Raw genomic sequence first — 22,529 nt, forward strand, 5'->3', positions numbered from 1 at the left:
TTAGTGTTTATTTTTCTTTTTATATATATTAATGTGCCAGAACTTTTCAAATAATGGCATACATGGCTGGTTTTCTGGGGTACACATTTTTGTAAGTGGCTAGTATTAGAGCTACTTTATCCCCAATGCAACAGCACAAGTAATTTAGATTTCTGTACATACCTTTGCATTATTTGAAAAGGCTACTGCAAGAACAAGAAAAACTTCTCGTAACTTAAGATCTTTAGACACTATAACACATGTTTATTCAAAATTGTAACAGTAGCTGCTGTAGAACATAGACCTACAGACTTCAGTCAAAGGTGCTAACAACTAAATCATGGTGGTACAGAACTTAATTAAGAGAAATAGCTACATACTCCCACCAGCTAATAACCCGAACACTCATTTCTAGTGAGATAAATGACTACTGTTGTTGTGGTCTTCAGTCTAAAGACTGGTTTGGTGCACCTCTCCATACGAGTTACCCTGTGCAAACCTCTTCATCACTGCATAACTTCTGCAACCTATATCCATTTGAATCTGCTTACTGTATTCTAGAATTGGGGTCTACCCCCAAACTTACATCCATTACCAAACTGATGATTCCTTGATGCCACAGGATGTGTCCTATCAATTGAGCCTTCTTTCAGTCAAGTTGTTGCACTACTTTCTCTCCTCCCCCTCCCCCCATTTGTTTCAGTACCGCTTTGTTAGTTGCTAGATTTACCCCTCTAATCTTCAGCTTTCTTCTGTAGCATCACATTTGAAATGCTCCTATTCTCATTTCACCTGAATTGTTTACTGTCTGCATTTCACTGTTGTACAGTGCTAAATGCCATTTGAATACCTTCATAAAAAGACATTGTTACACATTACCCACTCCACTCAACAAATATATCTGAAAACAATTTAATGGTAACATCATATAGAGATGTCTGGAGGTTCTTGTTACATTTTTAATTCAGTTCCATTCCAAAATATCTTCAGAATTTGGCAAAACTACAGTAGTGTAAATTTGTTTACATTCTTATATTTATGTGGTCACAGGTGTAAGTTCTCTTACATTTGGATTGCGGCCATCTGAGTTTAAAACTGTTAAAAGAAAATGAGTAATGTAAAAACCACGAGCAAGTTTACAATCAATACACAAGTCTGTATTTTGACAATATTATGGAAACGATAGACTGCTATTCACCATATAAGAGAGATGCTGAGCAGAGGACAGGTACAACAAAAAGACTACCAAACATGTAAGTTTCCCGGCAGAAGGCCTTCTTCTGAAACAGACAGCATACACACATAAACAAACACAGCTCACGCACACACGACCACTGTATCTGGTTGCCGAGGCCAACCAGAGAAATGTACGTGTGTGTGTGTGTGTGTGTGTGTGTGTGTGTGTGTGTGCGCGCGTGCGTATTTCAGAAGAAGGCTGGCCAAAAGGTTACATGTTTGGTGTCTTTTTGTTATGCCTGTCTGTGACTCAGCATCTCTGCCATATGGTGAGTAGCAATCTTTCCTTTTCATAATATTGTCATTATTTCATCCTCAATTTTCCATTGTTTCAAGCGTCTATTTTGTTTCAAATAATGTGACAATCCTGCTTGTTAATATCACCCACCAAAAATATTTACTAATAAAAAGTGAGCCCAGTTGGTAAATAACTTAAGAGTAAATAACACTATACAAATGATGTTTTGTGAAATAGATTTTTGTATATAAAAAATTTCCGTAAATTTCAATTACCTTTCCATATGTGTTAACATACACTCCTTCGTTGTCATAGCACAACAATAACTGCATACCATTAGAGTTAGGCAAAGGCACTATGCAATGAGGAGAGATGGGTCCTTGTGTCTGTAACAGATTCAGTAACGATATAAATATTTACATCTCTTCATGACATTGTGCATGTGTTGATTATAAAAACTTTTTTGTTATATAACAGCTAAGCTGTGTAATGCATGTGAGTTGCAATTATGAATTTTTGTTTATATTCAACATAGTCATAAACAGTTTTGCCCCAGAACAGCCATCTTCAGATGCTACGGATGGTATTTTGTTAACCAAATGTCACTCACATCATTTGAAGGTGGCCACTGTGTCAAAAACAAAACAAATCTTTATAACATGTCAATCACTGAACTCCCTAAATGAATATAGTTTTTCCCACAAGTTTGAATTGCTATCGATTAGAGATTAATTATGGTACACCCCAAAAACAGTTTCTAAAACACTTTCAAAAGCATCACAAATTTAACAACTCTTTTGCGTAGTTAATATTTCACATATTCCAATTACATAATAAGAAGGTAAAGGGGTAAGATAAAACTGGAAAAGGGCATAAAAGAAAACAGCAATAAGTTCCATTTAAAAGGTAAACACACAAAATTGATGTGACTGCCAAAAGAAATAACAGGAGTGAGAGTTTACAGTTTTACTGTAATTTAGAAGCAGGGCCTTCAAAAATAATTCACAGAATTTTTTCTTCTTTCATTCTCTGGTTCCTGTAATGTATGAAAAGCCAATTTTATACAAACATGTGAAACAGCAGCCAATATTCCTTCAATATGTAAATAAAAATAGTTCCTAGTTATTTGACATCATGAGAACAATGATCTGTGTGTGTGTGTGTGTGTGTGTGTGTGTGTGTGTGTGTGTGTTTTTTAAATAACAAAGAACAATGATCGGTGTGTGTGTGTGTGTGTGTGTGTGTGTGTGTGTGTTTTAAATAACAAAGGATGTGTGGCAGATTGATGAAGGAAAGATTTTTGTGGTGATGGTGGTGATCAGAAAATCAACACATTATTCCAAGTACATGGTTAATTTGTGAATTTTGATAAAATTAACTGAATTAAAATAGTCACTGAACTCACATGCTTAGGCAAGTAAATGTCATAGACAGAAGCAGAATCAAGGTCCACTGCATGGAAGCCATCAGCTGATCCATAAATGACCTTCAGTCGTGAACCTTCTTCTACAGTGAGATCCACCAACAGTGGACGATGTGCCAGATCTGCAAATGACTGTGAACAATAATAAATGTTATGTGGCGAAGTTGAAAATGCTTGGACTTTCCATGGCCTATAATTATGAAATACCAGACATCAGAAGAAAAGCAGAGAGATGCAATTAACAATTTTATTAATATTGCTAAGTTGATCATTACAGTTTATAAACTAGTGTAACTTATAAGTGAAGGAATGGTAATATCAAATCAAATATCATATTAACTTTCCACGTTTCAGTTTCATAAAGCCAAACAGTTCAATGCAATCAGCCTGTTTTCAATATAAGTAACTTTTTGGCTAATGGCAGTTACATGAAGCAAAGTTCACAGATACAAGAATCCTTGAATTAAATACGAATTAACTGCGATAGTAGATCAACTGACAGTTATCTGAAAGGTATACAGTGCCACACACTAATTTCTGAGGCTGGTCTGGTCAGATCAACACTAGAGCCAGAGTGACTAGTACTCTAGTTAAAACAATGAGTCCACAACATATTTTCTTTATGTAATATAAATTTTTATGTAAGCCTGCTAATGTATTTAAATTTTAGAAAGTATAATACCTGGAATTTTCCTCCAATTCTACCTAAAGAACAGGTATGCTTTTTTCATTAATCTCCTACTTGATGTTAACAGATACAATTTCACAGAAAAATATTTTTATGCATTTTTCTTTCTGCAGGCTGCATAAAATATTCATAAAAAATCACACTACTTTGGAGGAAGTATAGGCTGCTGATTTGTAACATTTGTTAGAAAGAACAGGGGATGGAAAAAAAAGAAAAAACCAATTACTATGTTTAGTAAGGTGTACGAAACTCATTGGCATTCAAAAGCAGCTTCCAGTCACAGTGGAATGGATGCATACAGGCCCTGTGTAGTTTTCAAGGGAATCTTATACCATTTTTCCTGCAAAATAGAGGCAAATTCAAGTAACAAGGATGGAGGTGTACAGCGATCACACACCCTTCTCTACAAAGTAGGCCACAAAGGTTCAATAATACTGAGATCTGGTGACTGTGGTGGATAGAGCAGGTGTGTGCTCACAAAACCAGTTCCGGACAACGCAAGCTGTGTGAACAGTGGAGCCTGTTGTCTTGAAACACAGCATCACCACTGAGAAACAAACAATGTATCATGGGACAGAGCTGATCAGCAAAAATGGTCACATAATTCTTGGCTGTAATGTCACCTTGCAGCGTACCCATGGGGCCCATGATATACAACAATATGGCTGCCAATAGTAACACCAAACCCCCACCATGTTTCTCTCTTGGAATGTAAACTTGGCCACAGCTTGGAAACAGTGAAAAACAAGACTCACCTGACCAAATGACATTCTTCCATTGCTCTATAGCCCAGGTTTTATGGCTTCATCACCATGTTTTCCTGTTATGGGCATTTGCATTGCTGATAAGTGGTTTTTGGAATAGTTTTACAGTGATTTTTTGCAGGTCTCCTATTCTTATTTTTCATCACAATCCTCTTCAACATCCCTGTTGTGACTCAGCGGATGATGCTTTTCCGCTTCCCCATATGCAGTATAAATCTTTACTACAGTGCCTCTTGAAACACCAAACACTTTTGCTACTTTGGTTAAAAAAGCTCTACCACATGAGCACCAATGATCTACCCACATTCAAATTCACTTAAGCTCTGACATAATGCACTCACAACCACACAGAAACAGTTCTGACCTTGACTGGCAGTTGCAATGTTCTGAGGACATTGCTCAGGTGCTGCTCATGATCAAATATAACAGCACAGCTTGCAGGCTTGGTTACCATATGCATTTACCAGTTCAACAAAAAACCAAGCAAAGTTGCCAAATTCACTTTTTTATTTACTCAATGACCAGTTTCAGGCCGGGAATGCTTTGATAATAAGAGGTCATGTACAGGGAAAGTGCCAGGATGTTTGACAAATAATGGTATGTGACAGACTGATACAGATTCAACAAAGTTTGTGAATGTAGCTTTAAAAAGGAAAACTGATCATTTGCAATTCTTGATGACGCCAAGGGAAAAACTGAGTCCGATACATACGAGTCCAAATTAACCTGTTCTTAACGCACAGATGAAGTTACACAAAGCTCGACAAAGTGTATGTGTTGTAATTAACACCAGAGGTTCTCCACTTACCCCTTTTGACAAGTTTCTTTTTCGGAAACTAAAAGGAGTGTGTAAGTTCCCCAGTACTTATTATATACTATATAGTGCAGCTTTTGCGCCCAATTACCAGAAACTTAAAATGTCAGATGATAGGGTACTGGCTTCTTTTGATATTGTGAATTTCTACCCCAATATCCCAATCGAGGAAACCCTCTCATTTATCACGAATAATGTTTTGCATAATGCTACTATGATTAATGGGGAGCTAACCAAGTTTCTCGATCTCCTTCAGTTCAGTCTATCGTATAACTGCTTTGGTTTTGTTAATAATGTCTACCAACAGCCAGATGGGCTTACTACCAGCAAATGCCACTCAGGCTTATTGGCTGACATTTTTATTAATGATTTGGAGAGTAGAATTTTTTTATCAGAATCAGGATCTCACTAATGACACTGTTTTTTATGAAAGATATGTTGTTGATGTTTTCATGTTTGTGAAGGGTGCTTATGATAAGGTGGTGTCCATTTTTAATTTATTCAATGAGCAGCATCTGACCATTAAGTCCACACAGGAAGTTGAAGTGGTTAGGAAATTGAGTTTCCTGGATTTGCTTAATAGGAGAGGTGATGAAGAGCCCTAGCTTTTCAGTTTTTGGAAGACAATGAAATGTGATGCTATAGCATGCAATGATTCAAATCATCCCATTAGAAACGAGGTAACTTTCATGCTATGGTAGCACATCTGTTGAGTCTGTCTCTAAATTAGAACAAAGTTAATAAAGAGTTGAATGCTTTGAAGCAGGTTACAGTGGCTAATGACTATAAACAATTGCTGGTTTCCGGTTTGTACAGAAAGCATAAGCAGATGAAACAACCACGGACAAATGATGTAAAAGAGTACCCAAGGTTGCAATATAGGGGACCAATCTCCAAACACCTGCCTTGCTCCTTCCCAAAAATATATGGGATAGGATTCTGTATGAGTGGGCAGTTAAGGTATAAGATGGGCTCAACAACTGGGGATGTAATGCGGAGCTTGTGAATCATTTTATATTGGACAAACAGGCAGAAGTTTTGTCACCCGTTTTAAAGAACATGTGGATCATTCTAATACGAACATATTTAGACAGCATTTAAGAAAATGAGGGTCATCGGGTTGATACTGCAGGTAACACACTGAAGGTTTTGCATCATGCATCGAAAGGTATGCAGTTGAATATTTTGGAGGAACTTGAGATTTTTAAGAGCATAATAAAAGAGCCAGATAAAGTTTTGAAAGAATAAGTCAATTTTCAATTTAGTCAGTTCTCTGTTCTACTACAAAATGATGTATAGTTCTTACTCTCTTCCCTTAGCATCAATCCCATTGTCATTTCTGGCACAAGCTCCTGTATACCCGGTCCCCCCTTTCCCCCACCTGCCCTTTCCAATATTCTCGTAATGACATTTTGCTTCTCGTGTTGATTGTTATGTACTGAGTTCAGCTTCCACCTTTTTCATCTATTGTACTATCACCCACAACTCATAATTCCCAAACCCTTCCACCTTCCCTTCCCCATTTCATAAAAATAAATTGCATATTTTACTGTCTGTAGTTTGGTTCTTGCATTTACCACTGGTCTGTCATGTGCTCCCTGTCATTATGATGTTTCATTGCAAATATACAACTTTTGATTTCAGTACGCACTATCGTCTGTGGTGGTACAGCTGCTGCTGGTTGGATAACAACATTTCTGTGTTTGTTGTGACTTTACGCTGTACATGTAGTATGATATGTATGGCGGATTGTGAAGCTTACTTAACTGGTTCATTATATGGTCTTCACCACTATATTATTTTTTTAAAATTGTTTGGGTTCCTTTTTCTATGAGCGAGATGGGGGGCTTTGTGAAAGACAACTTTGTGGGTTAATGTCTTTCTTACCTGGGACATGTTATCTTCACGTGTCTTACAAAGTTTCAATGCTTTTGAAGGATTGGTAGTGAAGAAGATTTTTTAATGTCCTATTATTTTGGTTTCTTTTAATACTAATGTTTGGGTTCACATTTAAAGATTTTTACAGCACAACATAGCATACAACTTTGTACTATGCGCCTCATGCGGTGCTGCTGTTTTCTACTGTTCAGTGATTTTTAGTATCTGACTTTGCTTCTTGGTGACTTGTACTGTTATTGCATTCACTGTTGTGTGGAGAATATTGTAATAAATACAAAATGTTTCCTATATCCTGATAGGACACCCCCTTCCCACAGTTTCTTTATCGCAACAGAAGTAGTAGACCCGCCAGTTACCGTATGTGCTGTAACTATTCGTTTGCACCTCATAATGTAAACATTTTTGACATGGTTTTTGCATTTTTGGAAACACCATTTTGACCATCTGTTCTGCTAGTCTTGAAATGATATATTCTGTGTTTCTGGCATGTGCTTAAAAATCTGGTAATACCTCTATTGTACATGAATGTAAATTTGGTTTTCTGTCCTGTGGGATGATTCAAAAACTGGTCCCAGCCCAAAAGCTTAGACAATGAGTAAATAAAAAATGTGAATCTTGCAAATTTGGCTGGTTTTTCACTGTACTGTTTAACAGAAGTTGCCGACCTACAATTATTCTGGCAGCCTGGAAGTTCGTATCTACATTTACATTCAAGCATACATTCCTTGCAGTGTTCCTATATTTTTGTCCAACTCCTGTGTTAGCCACTCGTAATGAATGTATTTTACTTTTTTTATGTTTTCAAGAAATTAAAAATATGGTACTTGCGTGGAATTTTTGAAGCACTCAGAAAAACAAATGTGTAAGTTAAATGGTTGACAACAATCTTTTCCTTCAATGGATTTTCTTAATTTTTTTTTTCTTGTTCCCAACAAACGTTGCAAGAAATGAAAAACAAAGCTAATCTGGTCAGGGTTTGTACTAAAAAATTCAATCAACTTACCTTAAAGGCCATAAATTTATGATACGGCTTTGGTGCCCAGGCATAAATCTCTATACTGTCCTTCAGAGCAATAACTAAAAATTTAATCCGCTCATATTTAACGATTTTGAAGTGCACAGCTCCTTGCAAGTCACCGACATTGATCCAACCATTTCTTCGTTCAACTTGCTGAAATGAATGTGATACATGATTTTTAGCTCCAGTCTTTAAACATAGTAAACATATGTTTCATGAGGCAGATGATGTTTATATAAATGTTCAAAACAACAACAATATGAAATTTCTGGTGACTGCCTTGTGCCTTGCAACTAACATTCATCTATTGCTACCTGCAATTTGAAAATACACAGTGCATTGACTAGCACTGGATGACAATGTGTGTGTGTGTGTGTGTGTGTGAGTGAGAGAGAGAGAGAGAGAGAGAGAGAGAGAGAGAGAGAGAGCTGGCAAAGTTTTTGCTCCATTCCAGTCAAAACGTTCCCCATCTTTTCTAACATTCAATTTAAAAGAACTAAGGCTTTGTTCGTCTTCACTCGTATAGCCTGACAAACTTGAAAATTTGTGTTTCTAATCATTTACAAACAAAAAAATTGATGCAAATTTCAACATAAAAGATGCTAGTATTGCAAAAAATAGATGAGAGTATTGCAAAAACAGATGCTAATATCACAAAAGAAAAAAAAATTGCTAATATCACAAAAGGGAAAAAAAAGATGCTAACATCACAAAAATAAAAAAAAAGATGCTAATATCACAAAAAATAGACGCTAATTTTGGCAGAAACAGATGATACATTTTTCCATTCCTGTGAATAACATTTCAGGCATTCTTGCTTTTGGCTTCCTTACAATACAGTGAAAGAACGTGGAACAATCACTGCAGATTCTGGGACACTTTTAAGACACATCTACATAAACAAGAATGCAGTTATAAAAATCAAGAACATGAAACAGAAGCAACAGTTGAGAACAGAGTGAGTTAGGATTGTACTCTATTCCTAACGTTAAATTCGATCTTAACACTCAGCAAGCAATGAAGGGAATCAAGGTGAAATCTGGAAAGTGATTATAGTTCAGGAAGAAGAAATTACAACCTTGAACTTTGCTAACGACACTGTAATTCTGTCAGAGACAGAAAACATCAAAACAGTAAATCAAAGATAACTGAATGTCGTTGAATCAATTCCAGCAATGTTAAGGGAATTAGATTAAGGGTGTATACACGGATGAGGAAAAAAAAAAAAAAAAAAAAATCCCGGATTTTTCCCAGATTTCCTGGTTAAAAATACACTTTCTCCCGGACGAAAATACCCTTTTTCCATGTTAAGTAACAGTATACTTTTCCTCAAAACTGTACAACTTATCAATCCTTTCAATGGTTGTGGTTTTATACACAGGCGTAGAATTTCCCGGCCCTTTAGAAAACGAAACTCCGGGGAAAAAAAGCTTTCTGGAAATATGTGATGTGCAGCAACATGTACATTGCATATTTCGTATTACAAAAGTATAAATTCGAACTCCACCAAACACCGCGTGTTACTTTCCGAAGGACTGAGATCGAGATTGCGATGTGCTATTGTATGCCAGTCATAGCTCATGTCACGTGATCTCGCCAGCCGATGACAGCAGATATTCAGAGCATAGCATAGGACACGTGATGTAGTCAGCCAATAGCAACTTTACTGTTAAGTAGCGCGAACACACAAATAGGGAAAGGTAATGGTTTAAATTAATATACATACTGTTGCTACAAGAAAAGAAAAGCTTTTACGTACAATATTGGTCTCTAAGATTAATAAGCTGCAAGAGAAGCTATGCTTTTATACATAATGTTGATCTTTTTTGCGCATGTTCCACTTTAACATACATCACACAAATGTGCCAGTAAAATTTTTAACGACGACATAAATGTCTGATCTTCTGGGCTGGAAAATATTCTAAATGATCGTCCTCAAAGGTTTGATTTTCGAATGAGAGTCAAACGCTCTGTGATTTAAGAAATTCATCGGACATTGGCGCACAGAGTTCATCTTGCGTAAAAGAAAATTTACTTTGAAAGTAACGCTTTCCAAAGAACCATTCGGAATATTTTCCCGTGACCTGTTAGAAATAGATCTGTTTCAGCAGTTGCCAGAAGGCGCCACACTTTAGCAGCTACGATGACGCAGGAAACATTAAAAGATCTTACATTATGTCATAAAAGAAACAAGACATAAGAAGATACTCCAAGAGCATAGGAATTTTGTGAACTATACTAAAATGCATCCTTTGGCGTAAAGTGCACATTCGTATGTCCAGATTCAGATGTAAATTTTCTTGGAGTACCAGTACTGTATTATCTCACGTTTGGTTCTTTATTAAGGCATAATGCCATACGAGCTAGAAGATGAAAACGTGAAATTGAAATGCAGCGCTAGCCAATAGTGTGGAACTAAACACTTCGTTTCAAATAAATTGACTGCCTCAGCAGAAAAGATTAATAAAAGTCAAATTTCCTTAACAAACCGACAAAAATAACTTCATTGTTCTGCAAGGCGATTAACGCTTGACTGTCAGAAAGGTGGAAACAAAATAAAATCTGAAACTAATTACATATTTGAGCCTTTCGTAATTATGTGAATGTATTTTAATTCACTTGATAGCTCCCTGCCACAGAAATCCGTTTTGTTTTCATTTGATATGAGAAGAATAAACGAAGATGAAACAGCAAAATTACTTAACGTAAACACGGGTCACGTAGAGACTACCACCTCCCCACTACAACTCAGACTGCTCTGTGAATCAGGTCCGGATCTACGATATTTCCGAACCGAGCCAATATTAGATAGTGGCGCTCCCCCTGCCTCGAGCGTTTGTGGTAGGGTGCCAAAAATTTACGAAATCGACTTTCCAAAAAAATCTTCATTTTCTAGCGCACATCTTTCTGACGAACCTGATACATGAAATGTATATGTTCGAGGGAACGGAAGACATGTCATTTGGTCTCAAGTGTGCCAAAGTGCAGTGCCACGCCTCTTCACACAGCATTCTTCCATCGCACGTCTGTATTTCGCTCTGTGGAATTCAAACATGTAATATTTTGTAATGGGTGCCATCAAACTATATTCACGCCAGTGGAAATTAAAATGTCCTGTGGTGCCTCTCCTGCACCCAGTGGGCTGGTTTCACATTCTGCTCCTCTTTAAAAAAAAATTCGCAATTAATACTGGGTGGGATTACTTGTAACCGGCAGAACAAGAACTCTTCAGGAAATCTGTAGTCTTTACTGCATATTAGCTAATAACTTGGTGATTTGTGTGGCATAAAATTAAACAGAGGACACACAAAACGAGTAAAGAGAAGAGACAAGCAAGACAGTACACATTTCTTCAATCTTTAGGTCCTAGCTTTTTTTTCTCTCTAATCTTGCCACAGCTTTATACGGCGTACTTTCCTTTCTGGGAAAGAATCTATTACCTCATCAAAGTTCGTCAACGTTTTGCTACATGAAAAACAACATGTCATTGTCTAATACTAGACAAGCTGTTAATACTAATAGTACCCAAGACTGGTGTGGTTTCTCGATCTGATTAGTGTATTATGTTACTGCTAGACAAAACGAAATGGGCCTGCCCAATATTGCAGCATTGTTACACACGCCAAATAAACGAGACTGTTTTGGCACAAATGTTCATTTTTATAACACGGCGGAATATAATTCACGAAGTACCAATATCAAATGCCTATTAGGCCTACTACAAGCAAAAAGTTTTACGTTAGGAAATAGTTTCACATTTCATTCATACACATAGCTTATGAAGCATGAGATCGAGAAGTAGTAGTACGAAATTTTTATATAAACTTGGAATCGTCATATTCTTCCGTAATTTGTGTGAGTCCCCGTTTCTTCCCCTTCCTCATTCTAACATTCAATCTGTCATCACTAATTTTGTAACTATTCCTGCCAGTATCAAAACTTATTCTCTGGTTAACTTCACTAACGCTGCCACAATCACCGGTTTAGTTATCCCGCATTTATTCTCCAATTAGGCGTTATTACGCGTTGGTACAATGCGTTTTCCATGCTACTCCCAGAATAGAACTTTAGCGGCTGCTAGTCGGGGACTGTATAACTGACCCTTAGTAGTGTAGCAGTCTGGCCAAAAACTTTCTGTCAAAATTTCATTTTCTTGGATACACGGAGGAGACAATACGCAATATTTGTGGTCTGTTATTCCTGTTAGTCATTTATTTCCACTCTGGTAGTCTGAATCTATGGAATTCGCTCGTAGTTATAACAACTCTGATCACCTGCAAACCGAGTCAACCACATACACAGCGATTGGCATTCACCCGTTCGGCTTCATTCTGCTCAGCTCGTATAGACCCATCCCCTTTTGTCTGCAGGAAAGTTTATTTCTAGATGCGATAGGGATTCCCCTGGCAGAGACATCACGTACACTACGCACGCATTCAAAAATCAACTTAACAATTCTTTCAGAAATCAACTTAGAATTTGTTCAAAAACCAACAGGGATGTGTTCAAAATCATGTGACTAATAGATAGGTCAAGTGCACTGGATGCTATGCACTTTGTGAAATGAGGTCATTTTTCTCAATAATACGAATTTGGCACCACCCCCCCCCACCCCCCCCCCCCCCCCTCCCGCACCCAGCGCAGATGCCCCGGCCTACTAGTTCTGGGCCTGTTGCACCTAAGTGAATCTGGCTACACCAGTAAAATTCTTCCAGATAGCATCTGGCTGCTTGTTGCTATTTCTTATACAGCCAGAAGCAGGAGAAGGTACTAATACGCACATGCGCATAAGCTCGCTCGTAAACGCTCAAACGATTCAAATGTAAACAATTGTGACGCCACGCTCATCGGAGGAAATTTGTTGTTATGAAACATTGCATAGTCTTCCTAAGGCCTTTCACACATTTTGCTGTTGGCAGACGCTTGTATGAGCACTGTGTTTTGTTGTTGTATATGGTGCATTTCCTTTGCAACTCAAATTTTATTTTCGTTTTTTTTCCTCAGGTTCATTTTTTATTGTTGCAATATTATTCTGGAGTAGCGAGAAACAGTAATATTCTTAGTTAGAGTATTGGTTCTTACCAGACAAATTACAAAAATTTAACTGAAAACTAAAACAATGAGAAATTCCCAGAATTCTAAGAAATTCCCGGGTTTTTCCCGGATCTCCCGGTTGTCCCGGGTCATAGACACCCTGTAGATTATGAAATGAGACACTGAAAGTAGTATAACAGCAGCAAAAAAATGAGCTTGTCAAAGTAGAGAGGATACTAAATGCAGACTGGCAATAGTGAAAAAAGCAATCCTGAAGAAGAGAAACCTCCAACCATCTCTGGAATGTTCCAGATGCTGCCATTACATTTATATAAGCAGAACACCATGCCAGCCCTGCCAGACATTGATTTCAACTCCTAATGATGATGATGGTGGAGACAGCTGTGGAAAGCTCAAGTGATTTATTTGAAATGACACAGCTTGTAAACCAAGAAGATTTTACTGAAAAAGTTTTTTAATATTAAATATACCTCCAATGTGAAGGCATTTGTCTGGGTTGTAGCACTGTACGGAAGTTAAACATTGTCGATGAACAATTCAGAGAAAAAGAGAATAGAATCTTTTGAACTGTGGTGACAGTCACATTATTTTGTACACCACAAAGCAGAGGTAATTTTTTTTAAGGTTTCATCTTAACTTTGCTTTATTAGAAAGCAGTATAGAAACAGTAAAATAAGAGCTTTTAACAGGTATCAAGTGTGTCCTATATACATCAGATATTGATTACATAATATAAATTGCACATGCACTTCTTGGGAGAGAACTAATGCCTTTGAATAATTGTCTCATCACTGAATCCTCTGATAGCAATATTCTCTTTATAATCTAGCACCCTAACTCACCAACCTTCAGTAAAAACCACTTTGTGTGTGATACATTTTCCTTTTACTTGTACCAGGTGTACCGGTATGAAATGAGCGTTAAGATACAAATGTGTCGATAGGGAACATTTGTTGTGATCGAGCCTTAATTTTTTTTTTGTTTGGTTGGTACGACATCTGTCAAAGATATTTAGTATACATCAAGTCATGGAACAAACAACATCGATGTTTTCATCGTGTTAACAATGTCGAATTTTGTACCAGAAAGTGATGATTTGCGGAACGCATTAATTTTTTGTTTTCATTTGAAAAAAAAAAAGTGCTGCAGAGTTGCATCGAATGCTTGTCGAGGCATATGGTGATCACGCTCTATCAGAAGCAACATGTAAAAGAAGGTTTCAATGGTTAAGAAATAATGATTTTGACGTAAGAAATGAAGAACGTGGAAGACCACCAATAAAGTTCGAAGACGCCGAATTGCAAGCAATATTGGATGAAGATGATACTTTGAGTCAGAAGCAAATGGCAGCAATGCTAAATGTTGCACAACAAACCATTTCTGACCAATTGAAAGCTATGGGAAAGATCCAAAAGTGTGGAAAATGAATTGAATGAAAGACAGATGGAAAAACAAAAAATCAGTTGTCAAATTTTGCTTCAAAGACATGAAATAAAATCAATTTTGCATCGAATTGTTACTGGCGATGAAAAATGGATTTATTTTAAGAATCCTAAACGGGAAAAATCATGGGTTAATCTGGGACAATCATCAACATCGACTGCAAAACCAGATAGATTCAGCAAGAAGACAATGCTCTGTGTTTAGTGGGATCAGAAAGGTGTGGTGTATCATGAGCTTCTAAAACCTGGTGAAACTGTGAATACTAATCCCTACAGACAACAAATGATAAATTTGAACTATGCATTGATCGAAAAAAGACCAGAATGGGCCAGAAGACATGGCAAAGTAATTTTTTTACACGACAATGCACCTGCACACAAAGCAAAACTGGTTCAGGATAAAATCAAAACACTTGGCTGCGAGCTGCTACCCCCACCCGCCGTATTCATCAGACTTGGCGCCTTCAGGCTACCATTTCTTTTCATCAATGGGACATGCATTGGCTGAGGAACACTTCGATTCCTACAAAGAAGTCGAAAATTGGGTGTCTGATTGGTTTGCTTCAAAAGACAAACATTTCTATTGGCGTGGCGTCATTGCCAGAAAAGGGGTCAAAATGTATAGAAAGCAATGGTCAGTACTTTGAATAAAATGTTTTTACTTTTCAATTCAAAATTAGTGTTTCATTTTCACAAAAAACGCTCATTTCATACTGGTACACCTGGTAAACACTTTGAAGTAATAGTCATCACCTCACATATTTAGCCAAATTGTTAACAGCTTTGGTGCAGTTCAGTTTCTGTTGACCATTGTTCTCCACAGTGTTTCAATTTTTGGAAATTTTATAAATCTTTTCTTTCCCTTTAGTTTATTATGGCAATACACCTGTTTATACTTACAGATGACATAGGCTCAAATTGCTGCATAATAACTATTTGCAGCACAGAATTCACACCAAAGTGTATCAACATATTGCAAAAGAAAAGGTGCATAACAGATGATTCATCTGCTAAAATGAAAAATGCTACATGTGAACAATGTCACTACCAACTACTGAGAAAATGATGCTTATTAAATGTCAAAAATATTCACAAGAGCTCCAAGAATGTATATTCTGTGAGGTGATAGAGATATTTTTCTGTTGATATCACACACTTTGTAAATACAGTGGTGGTGGTGATATTACTTTATCGATGGCCCATTTGGGTGTTTCTTTCTTTAAATGAGTCTTCACTGTGTAGTTACACAAACACTGGTCTCAGTACCTGCAGTTTAGCCATTCTACTAACATAATGAGGAACTATGCGCCATTGCCTTTAACTATGTTAGCATTCATAAGGAATTTTACCATTGTAAATTTGATACAAAATGCTACTAACAACTAAAACTGTACTGAAGTACGTGTAAGAATTTTAGAGTATGTAAGTGTGCGCTTAAAATACTTACATCGCTAACACCATCTGTACGCAATATTTTTGACTTCAACCACGACAGATAGTAAACACGTACACGGTTCTTCTTTCCTGATATTGTCACTAGAATATTCTGTCCCTCGAGCACTTCCATTTGTTGGAACCTTCGGCGGGAAATAAGCTGGTATACTTTCCCTTGTCCACTACGATCAAGCAGCATCAGTCCATTTTCTGTGCCAATAAGGAGATTTACTCCTGAAACAAATTTCTAAATTATATTATGTACCTACAAGCTGTAACTCACAGTCCAAGTATCCATTCAACAGATTTAAATACTGAATAAGTTTTTAACTGAAAATACTGCTTTTTAGTGCAGTTAAACAATGAATTTCTCCAGGAAAGATTTTTGGCTCAATTCCAGTGTGAATGCCAACAAATTATTCAGAGATAATTTTCACAGAAACGGTACTATTTTGGATTTGGCAGCACATATGAGAAAATTATGCTATATGGATTAGGTTAGTTAAATGCACTGAGAGGCACAAAAAACCCAACACTTCAATTTATTACAAAAACGGAAATTTACTTTAAATTTATAACACTAATACACTATATTATGATGGAATTTTGTGGTATGGTCCCATCTAACTGTTCAACAATGAAAAAGAAAAATGATTATAAACAAATTTAACACACTAAGCCAGAGAGGCACATTTCATAGAAACTTTGAGTAAGCTCATAAAGGGTAATGCACATACGTTTTGGTGTTATATGCTTCATGCTTAACTTTACAGACCTCAGAGGTGGTCTCTGAGACCTCTGCTTGCATCTTCAAACACATGTATTTCCACCTCGTGCACCAATGACGGCATTCAGCCTTTCAGGCAAGATCCTGATTAATGCAGTAATGTCCTGTCGATGAATCATATCCCATTCTTCCAGGAGGGCAATCAGTAGGTCCTATAGAGACTCTGGATATGATAGGCTAGTCTCCCCAGCCAACCCCAAATGTGCTCAATATGATTCAAAGCAGGGCTTTGAGCAGGTCAACCCATAGCATGAATCCCTGTTTCATCAAAGAATTCTTGCACAATTCTTGCAACATGTGGGCATGCATTGTTGTACACTTAAGTAAAATCATCACCAATAACTGGAATGAAAGGCACAACATACTCCAGAAGGATTTCCTCAACATACGAATGTGCAGTATAGCTCCCATGCTCCATGAAGACCAAATGTGTCGTTGCAGCTGTATTGAGTCCTGCCCACACCATCACAGAACTACCCTGAAAAGATGTCCTGGATGAGTATGTTCAGGGGGAATACCTTTCCCCTGGCCTTCACCTGAACCCCTCTCTCCAGTCAGGTAACCAGAGGCCAAATTGTGACTCATCAGTGAACAACACTTGATCACACTGTTGTACTGTCCAGCCAAGATGTTTCCCTGTGAAATGTAGTCAACTGTTTGTTCTCTCACTAACACTGATACTCAAACCTGGTGGAGTTAACTATGTGCTTCAATAGCAGTGGTGTGACAGTTGCAGAAAACCTGAAGTTGTAAGAAGCGGTCACCTATCTCCAATGTTGCTCTTCTCACACCTGTTCCTGGTCTCTTTGCAAAGCCTTCAGCTTCCTTGTACCTTGACATGGTTCTGGAAATCGTGGAAGGTGTTGTCCTCAACACTTCTGCAATGTAATGCATGCTGCGGCCATCTTCCACCAAAGCAACAGCTTTCGCAGCTTGTGCAGGGCTTGGTGGCACGTTTGCTACAGAAAGGTGATTATAACAATCACAGAAAGATCCTACAATCATGTGTGATTGAAAGGGGAACGATTTAGGGTACAACAAATAAGTGGTACAAGAGTGGGAAAACATTATTTGCTACATTCAGTGATGTGTTCTTCAGGTTGCATGGGGACCAACAATTGAGGCTAGCGCAATAAACAATCAACACTTCATTGTTTCCTCACAAAGCAATGCAAATAACATACGTCTCAAGAAGTTGTTTGAAGTGCTTTACTTTGATTAAACAGATAATTACATAACGACTGCACATCATTTATAGGGTGTTGCATCTACACCTATACTCTGCAAGCCACAATATGCTGTACAACAGGGGGTAATTTTCCCACTGTCCTGCTCATTCACAGATGCTACATGGAAAACCAGTTCTCAGTACCCTAAGGTATTTGTTCAAATTTCTATAATTTTATTCCTCATCCTCATGCTTACTGCATGAGATATAAGGGTTTTTGATGGTGAAATACAAGGTGTGATACAGAAGTTTCAAGACTGATTCATTTCTGAGTAGGGGAACGAGCGCGGACCGGTACCGCCATGTGGAGTAAGTAGTGGGGGATCTCAGGGAACAAACTGACGCTGCAGCAGTTGCCTCTGGAATCCTGGAGAGTGCGTGTCATTGACCTCGGTCGAAAAGTGGGAGAGGCGGAAATGGAGCAGCACTTGGAGCAGCTTTATGTGATTAAGTTTTGCTTACGACTGAACAAAACCATCACGGAGACTCTCGGTATGATTCAAGAGGCCTTTAAGGAAGAAGCCATGTCCCATGCAATGGTTTTCATGTGACACAAAAGTTTCAAAGATGGCAGCGGGAATGTTGAAGACGATGACTGCTCTGGGAAGCCATCATCAAGCCGAACGGATCAAAATGTGGAGAATGTGCAGGAACTTTTAAACAATGACCATCGTCTTAGTGTGAGTGCTCCGCCGCTTGAGGGATCAAGTTTGCCGCGTCCACCCAGCGGTAAAGGGAGATTGGATTCTCCCCACAACAACACATCCGCTCACACATCGTGCACCGCAGCCACCCTACAGCCCTGACTTGGCTCCAAGTGATTTTTTCCTCTTCCTCAGAATCAAGACAGGCCTAAAAGTGAAGCAATTCGACTCCATTGGTTGGTTGGTTGGTTTGGAGGGATTAAAGGGACCAGACTGCAACGGTCATCGGTCCCTTTTTCCAAAGACGAAGAACACCCACAGAGAATAAAAACAAGGAACAGAAGAGATCACAGACGATACAGAACAAGAGAAACGGAGACAAGGACAAGACAAAACGAACTAAAACCACACAGAGTGTGACGGTGGTTGGCCGACCATAGAAATAAATAAGGAAAAGCCAACCACTTAGAAACACATTAAAAAACCAGTGGAAAAATCATAGGCCAAAGGCCAGAGTCAACACAAAACAATAAAATAAAACAGAAACACTCAGAGTAAATGATAAAATCCCCCTGCCCGAATAAAACGTAAAACTAAGTCAGCCATAGTGGAGTCGTCTGTTAAAAGGGCAGGGAGCGTAGCAGGCAGCGCAAATGTCTGCCGGACCACAGCTAAAAGGGGGCAGGCCAGCAAAATGTGGGCCACTGTCAAAGCTGCCCCACAGCGACATAGAGGAGGGTCCTCCCGGCGCAGTAAATAACTGTGTGTCAGCCGGGAGTGGCCAATGCGGAGCCGGCAAAGAACTACTGAGTCCCTGCGAGTGGCTCGCAGGGATGACCGCCACACAGCCGTCGTCTCCTTGATAGCACGGAGTTTATTGCGCATTGTCAGTTCGCGCCATTCATCGTCCCATAGCGCCAAGATTTTGCGGCAGAAGACTGCCCGCAAATCAGTCTCTGGGAGGCCAACGTCCAGAGATGGCTTGCTGGTGGCCTCTTTCGCCAGGCGGTCAACATGTTCGTTACCAGGGATACCGACATGACCGGGGGTCCACACAAAGACCACAGAGCGGCCGCAACAGGCGAGAGTATGCAGAGACTCGTGGATAGCCATCACCAGACGAGAACGAGGGAAACACTGGTCGAGAGCTCGTAAACCGCTCAGGGAATCGCTACAGATAACGAAGGACTCACCTGAGCAGGAGCGGATATACTCTAGGGCACGAAAGATGGCGACCAGTTCAGCAGTGTAAACGCTGCAGCCATCCGGCAAGGAACGTTGTTCGGAAAGGTCTCCTAGAGTGAGCGCATATCCGACACGACCAGCAACCATCGAACCGTCAGTGTAAACAACACCAGAGCCCTGATACGTGGCCAGGATGGAATAAAAGCGGCGCCGGAAGGCCTCTGGAGGGACTGAGTCCTTAGGGCCCTGTGCCAAGTCGAGCCGAAGGCTAGGGCGACGAACACACCATGGGGGTGTATGCAAAGTAGCCCGGAAAGGAGGTGGAACAGTGAAACCCTGGAGCCCAGAGAGAAGCTCTTTGACGCGGACCGCTATGGTACAACCAGACCGGGGCCGACGTTCTGGCATACGGACGACCGACCGCGGGAACAGGAGGCGATAGTTTGGATGCCCGGGCGAGCCGAGAACATGGGCAGCATAAGCGGCCAGCAAACGTTGGCGTCGGAACCGCAGTGGAGGTACACCTGCCTCCACTAGTACGCTGTCCACAGGGCTGGTGCGGAAAGCACCAGTGGCAAGGCGTATCCCACTGTGGAGAATCGGGTCCAGCACCCGTAACGCAGATGGGGATGCTGAGCCATAAGCCAGGCTCCCATAATCCAGACGGGACTGGATTAACGCCTGGTAGAGCCGCAACAGTGTAGAGCGGTCGGCGCCCCAGCGGGTGTTGCTCAAGCATCTCAGAGCGTTTAGATGCCGCCAACACGTCTGTTTCAGCTGCCGGATATGAGGCAGCCAAGTCAACCGGGCATCGAAAACCACCCCCAAAAACCTGTGGGTCTCCACCACAGCAAGGAGTTCGTCGGCAAGATAAAGCCGCGGCTCAGGATGGACTGTTCGGCGCCGGCAGAAATGCATAACGCAGGTCTTGGCTGCCGAAAACTGAAAACCATGCGCTACAGCCCAAGACTGCGCCCTACGGATAGCGCCCTGTAGCTGACGTTCAACAGCTGCAATGCCAGTAGAGCTGTAATAAAGGCAGAAGTCGTCAGCATACAGGGAAGCGGAGACAGAATTTCCCACGGCCGCAGCAAGCCCGTTAATGGCTATTAAAAACAGACAGACACTTAAAACAGAGCCCTGTGGCACACCGTTCTCCTGGACGTGGGAGGAACTATACGAGGCCGCGACTTGCACGCGGAAGGTACGACACGACAGAAAATTGCGGATAAAAATCGGCAGAGGACCCCGAAGACCCCATCCATGAAGCGTAGAAAGAATGTGATGACGCCATGTCGTATCGTACGCCTTCCGCATGTCGAAAAAGACAGCGACCAGGTGCTGACGGCGGCCAAAAGCAGTACGGATGGCCGACTCCAGACTCACCAGATTGTCGGTGGCGGAGCGGCCTTTACGGAACCCACCCTGAGACGGAGCCAGAAGGCCCCAAGACTCCAGTACCCAATGCAAGCGCCGGCTCACCATCCGTTCAAGCAACTTACAAAGAACGTTGGCGAGGATAATGGGACGGTAGCTGTCCACCTCCAGAGGCGTCTTCCCAGGTTTCAAAACGGGGATGACAATGCCTTCCCGCCATTGCGACGGAAACTCCCCCTCGACCCAAAGACGGTTGTAAAGATCGAGAAGGCGCCGCTGGCAGTCCACTGAAAGGTGTTTCAGCATCTGACAGTGGATGCCATCTGGCCCAGGAGCGGTATCAGGGCAAGCAGCTAGGGCACTGCGAAATTCCCACTCACTGAATGGAGCATTGTAAGATTCCGGGTGGTTGGTGCGAAACGAAAGGCTCCGACGTTCCAGCCGCTCTTTAATGGAGCGGAAGGCCTGGGGGTAATTCGCAGAAGTGGAACTCGTAGCAAAATGCTCTGCTAAGCGATTTGCAATGACGTCGGAGTCGGTACAAACGGCTCCATTCAGTGAGAGCGCAGGGACGCTGGCAGGGGTCCGATAGCCGTATACGCGTCGAATCTTGGCCCAGACCTGCGAGGGAGTAACATGGAGGCCAATGGTGGACACATACCGCTCCCAGCACTCCTTCTTGCCTTGGCGGATAAGGAGGCGGGCCCGCGCACGCAGCTGTTTGAAGGCGATAAGGTGCGCTAAGGAGGGATGTCGCTTGTGACGCTGGAGCGCCCGCCGGCGATCTTTAATCGCTTCAGCGATCTCAGGCGACCACCAAGGCACAGCCTTCCGCCGAGGGGACCCACAGGAATGGGGAATGGCAGATTCGGCGGCAGTAACGATGCCGGTGGTGACCGATTGAACCACCGCATCAATGTCATCGGTAGAGAGAGGCTCAAAAGCGGCAGTGGAGGAGAACAAATCCCAGTCAGCCTTATTCAGAGCCCATCTGCTAGGGCGCCCAGAAGAGTGGCGCTGTGGTAGTGACAAAAAGATCGGAAAGTGGTCACTACCACACAGGTCGTCATGCACACTCCATTGGACAGATGGTAAGATGCTATGGCTACAGATTGAAAGGTCAATGGCGGAGTAGGTGCCATGCGCCACACTGAAGTGTGTGAAGGCACCATCATTTAACAGCGAGAGATCGAGCTGCGACAACAAATGCTCAACGATGGCGCCTCGACCTGTTGCCACGGACCCACCCCACAGAGGGTTATGGGCGTTGAAGTCGCCCAATAGCAAGAAAGGTGGCGGCAATTGGGCGACCAGTGCA

The 22,529-nt window shown here is 40.7% G+C and overlaps 1 protein-coding gene across 1 annotated transcript in view; it reads right to left on the bottom strand.

Annotated features, from left to right (window-relative positions):
• LOC124596203 (misshapen-like kinase 1) overlaps positions 1-22,529 on the bottom strand; it is a gene marked incomplete in the record, with an annotated part of 335,677 nt that overhangs the window by 36,282 nt on the left and 276,866 nt on the right. The window contains 4 exon segments of the mRNA XM_047135251.1: positions 1,729-1,839; positions 2,859-3,008; positions 8,045-8,212; positions 16,004-16,224. Of these exon segments, the coding sequence (XP_046991207.1) occupies positions 1,729-1,839; positions 2,859-3,008; positions 8,045-8,212; positions 16,004-16,224 (650 nt within the window).

The sequence above is a fragment of the Schistocerca americana genome, chromosome 2 (assembly GCF_021461395.2).
Source record: "Schistocerca americana isolate TAMUIC-IGC-003095 chromosome 2, iqSchAmer2.1, whole genome shotgun sequence".
In the NCBI taxonomy this organism is placed as follows: Eukaryota; Metazoa; Arthropoda; class Insecta; order Orthoptera; family Acrididae; genus Schistocerca; species Schistocerca americana.